This window comes from Solanum tuberosum, unplaced genomic scaffold (genome assembly GCF_000226075.1).
Source record: "Solanum tuberosum cultivar DM 1-3 516 R44 unplaced genomic scaffold, SolTub_3.0 scf00611, whole genome shotgun sequence".
NCBI lineage: Eukaryota > Viridiplantae > Streptophyta > Magnoliopsida > Solanales > Solanaceae > Solanum > Solanum tuberosum.
Window position 1 is genome coordinate 193,308 of NW_006239526.1, and position 4,141 is coordinate 197,448.

A 4,141-nucleotide genomic window follows, 5' to 3' on the forward strand; every position below is an offset into this window, starting at 1 on the left:
ACATTTATATCTACTAACCATTTGTTTCATATGTAAATAAAATTTATAATCACATCATTACTTTTTAAAATTTATTATTCTCACCGACATAAAATTTATTATTCTCACCAGCATATAGTCACTTTAACTCACACCTCACGATTGTGAAACTTTTCAACATTCACTTGAAACAATTAACCGGCATGTTAAAATAGTTGCCAAGGCAATTAGCAAGATGACACCAATATTTATCCAACCAAAAAATATGACTGGTGTACATTCCAAAATTTGACATAATACTCGATTTTGGCCTTGGTTTAAGGTAAAATTTCAATCACATTAATAAATCTATTTTATGGTCTTAATAAGTGCACATTTATATTTTATGTGTAAGTTATTAGTATTTAGTTACATATTTCCTATCAACTTTGTTTAAAGAGATAATATTTATTTTATGACTTTGCATTGTCTTGGAAGCACTATTTTTATTACTCTTACAAACATTATTTTTATGAAGTGCATTCTATAATGCTTCCAATTTATTTTATGTTCACTAAACTAATATTGATGTATTTTTTATTTGGTAGGACTGTGTTGGTGTGATTGATGGAACATATATAGAAGGGGAGATTCCTAAAGCGGTGCAACAAGCATATCATAATCGCAAAGGAGGTTCCTAAAGCGGTGCAACACTACAATTTATGTTCAATTATTTTTATTAAATTAAAGTTAGATGAAACAATTACTTAAGTGGAGAACAAATAACTTTGTAATAATTTATTATGAGATTTTATATTTTTTTGTGTATTTGATAAGATTGAATAAATAATTGGGGCTATTTTAATAGTTCTACAACTTATGGGATTTTTATGTTTATGAGAAAATATACAACACAAAAATTTCATATCGCATGTCCAAACAAACCTTCAATTTCATCTCATGATTCCATATCATAATACCATATCATGATACCATATCGCATGACCAAACGGGCCCTTAATTAGCTAGAATGCAACTCAGGATCATCATTAGTGGATCGATTATCCTATTATGAAAATAGATTTCACAAAAATCATAAAAGATAAAATTCGTATATATGTCGTATTAATAAGTAAGGTTTAAAGAAAATAATATCCAAGTCGTGACACTTTCTTCTTGATCTATTGTTACGATTTGACCACTTTTAAATTAATGTTTCTTTGGTTGAGCCATATTATGTCAAACCTTTTTTTGACTTCGCTAATTCACTTAATTTCCTCCATTATATTTGTCCAGAGGCAGACTCATACAGTGAGAAGGGGGTCATAAAATCCTATTAATTTCAAAAAAAAAAAAACTTTTATACGTATATCTTGAAAAATGATCATATATTTTATTAAGCATTTCAAAACCCAAAATCTAGTTTGGAAAAATGATTGAAATTACTACTTAGCACCTCTTCTAGAGTTCCCATTTCTTTGATATTTTTGGTTTTGATATGACAATGTTAAAACTGCATAAAACACGGTGGGGACAAGTTTCAAACAGGAGACCTCGTGAGTGTAAAGTGGTTCCCACAACCATCAGTCCACACGATACGGAGTCGTCTTTGTTAGAGAGTATTTTACCCTTCAATGTGAGACTTTCGGGTGTAGATCCGAATTTAGTCAGATTTCACTGTGAGTATCAGACACCAAATGAAAAACCAAAAAATAATTATTAAGTAGGGTCATTTAATTTATGTTTATACATTCATTAGTGAGGAATTTAGAAATGATTTCACTGTAAGACAAACCTATGTGTCTAATGGTTAGTATGCCGAATATTTTACATGTGTTTTTATAAAAAAATTGAATAAATAAATGTGATGTGACATCGCTTCTACTAACGTGTATTTGTTTTCGATAATGGCCCCATCGTCTTGTAATCATGAATCTACCAATTTTCAGTCTAATAATAATATTAAGAATGAGACACTAAATAGTAATTGTCTCACAAAATCACCTAGTTTATCTTATCTTAAGATATATGTTTCTGTGGCTGATAATTAATAAACATGATTCTCAATTGATGAAATGAAACCCCAATTAAATATAGTCACGTCAAATAAAAGAAATGATAAGAAAATATTTTTTTTTAAAAAAATAATTAAAACTTACTAAAAATGATGGAAATGAAAGAGAGACCAAATATGTATTGTGGTGCAGTGAAGGGACTACTTCACCCTTAATTAGCGGTATCAAATGAAAAAACATTAAATATAAAAAAAAATCTTGTTAAAAGCGATATCTTTAAATGAACCTATGTGGGATCCGAATTTAATTAATGTTCCAGTAGGAAATAAAAAGAGTGTCCCAAGGCTAGCAGAATAGCTAGTAGGGGGGACATGGGCTAATTTGGATTTTTTTGATGAAAATGAGAGTGCAATTTATAAATAGTGTCATTTTGTGGAGAGCTCCCTTAGTGGTAAAAAGTTCTTCCACGTATGTCAAAGGGTTTTAACTTCTTCTCTTTTTTTTTTTTGTATATATAGGCAGACAGAAATGGTAGTATTATAATTAAAATATATGTCTTAGAACTAAATATTATTAAAAAAAATGAATACTCCTATGTGTGCATCGTTGGGAGTTAGGAAAGGTTCGTGGACTGAACAAGAAGATTTTCTTTTAAGAAAATGCATTCAAATATATGGTGAAGGAAAGTGGCATCTTGTTCCTGCTAGGGCTGGTATTACTTTTTTTTCTTTTTTAGTTCATTTAAAAAAATAATATATTTTTACATCTATAACTGATTTACTAAATTTTAAATTTTGATTTTACTTCTAATAACATGATTTATAGTTATGATTTGTTTTAAACTATAAATTTTGCAATATTTTAATTTTTTTTATTTTTTTCTTAAATTTCATGTGAATATGTGTAGGATTAAATCGATGTCGAAAGAGTTGCAGACTAAGGTGGCTAAATTATCTAAGGCCACATATCAAGAGAGGTGACTTTGCTCCAGATGAAGTGGATCTCATCTTGAGACTTCATAAACTCTTAGGCAATAGGCAAGTCTATGTGTTTATTAGACTGCGATCATTTTATTCAAAAGTTTATGATGTTAGGGATTTATGATATAATTTTCTTTTTAATGTATTATATATATTTATAAATATCACCATGTCTTAATATGTGTAATTATTTCATTTAAAAGTTACGTTATTTTGTGTAGGTGGTCACTTATTGCTGGTAGACTTCCAGGAAGGACAGCAAATGATGTGAAGAACTATTGGAACACTCACTTTCAAAAGAAGTTAAATATTATTGCTCCTCCTCCTCCTCCTCGCCCTCGTCCTAATCATCATCTACAGATTAAGCATAAGAGCATCACGGTTAATAAGAATGAAATAATAAGACCTCAACCTCGGAACTTCTCAAACGTTAAGAAGAATAATTCTCATTGGTGCAACAACAAAAGTATGATCACAAACACATTAGACAAAGACGACAAACGTTGCAAGGAAATCGTAGTAAATATTTCTGAGAAGCCAACAGGAGAAAATACATCGTCGATAGACGATGGAGTTCAATGGTGGACAAATTTACTGGAAAATTGCAATGAAATTGAAGAAGAAGTAGCTGTTACAAATTTTGAAAAAACACCAACAATGTTGTTACATGAGGAAATATCACCACCGTTAATTAATGGTGAAGGCAATTCCATGCAACAAGGACAAAGTCATGATTGGGATGACTTTTCAACTGATATTGACTTATGGAATCTACTTAATTAAATAGTTATTTCTTTTTTATTTTTCGTGATGTCCGGTACTTATATTAGAGTCTGACTGAATTCAGATTCGCGCGACTCAGTATCTATGGGGACTCAAACCCAATATCTCTGATTAAGAATGAAAGAGTGCTTATTACTCCGACATATCCCTGGTTGGTATTAAAGAAATATGTAATGGCAATTAATATTATTGTAAACTTGTAATAGGGATACAATCGTCCTTTATACTTTATATCCTAATTACAAGTTGTTAGGAATGTAATTTTAAGAATTATTGTAAGTGCATGCACTCTATTTTTATATTTTATGTGAATTTTAGGATGAGCATAAATATTGAAAAATTAAAATATTAAATAAATCGAGTTGATTCGGTTCAAATTTTATATTGCAATATCTTGGTAAGCCT

General features: G+C 29.7%; 1 protein-coding gene across 1 annotated transcript; it reads left to right on the plus strand.

Moving 5' to 3' along the window:
- The first annotated feature begins 2,555 nt into the window (after nt 1–2,555).
- LOC102591217 (transcription factor MYB113-like) lies at nt 2,556–3,736 on the plus strand. Its single transcript, NM_001318609.1, is given in 3 exon segments — nt 2,556–2,685; nt 2,881–3,010; nt 3,175–3,736. Coding segments are annotated over 3 exon segments (822 nt in total).
- Nucleotides 3,737–4,141: the final 405 nt, after the last annotated feature.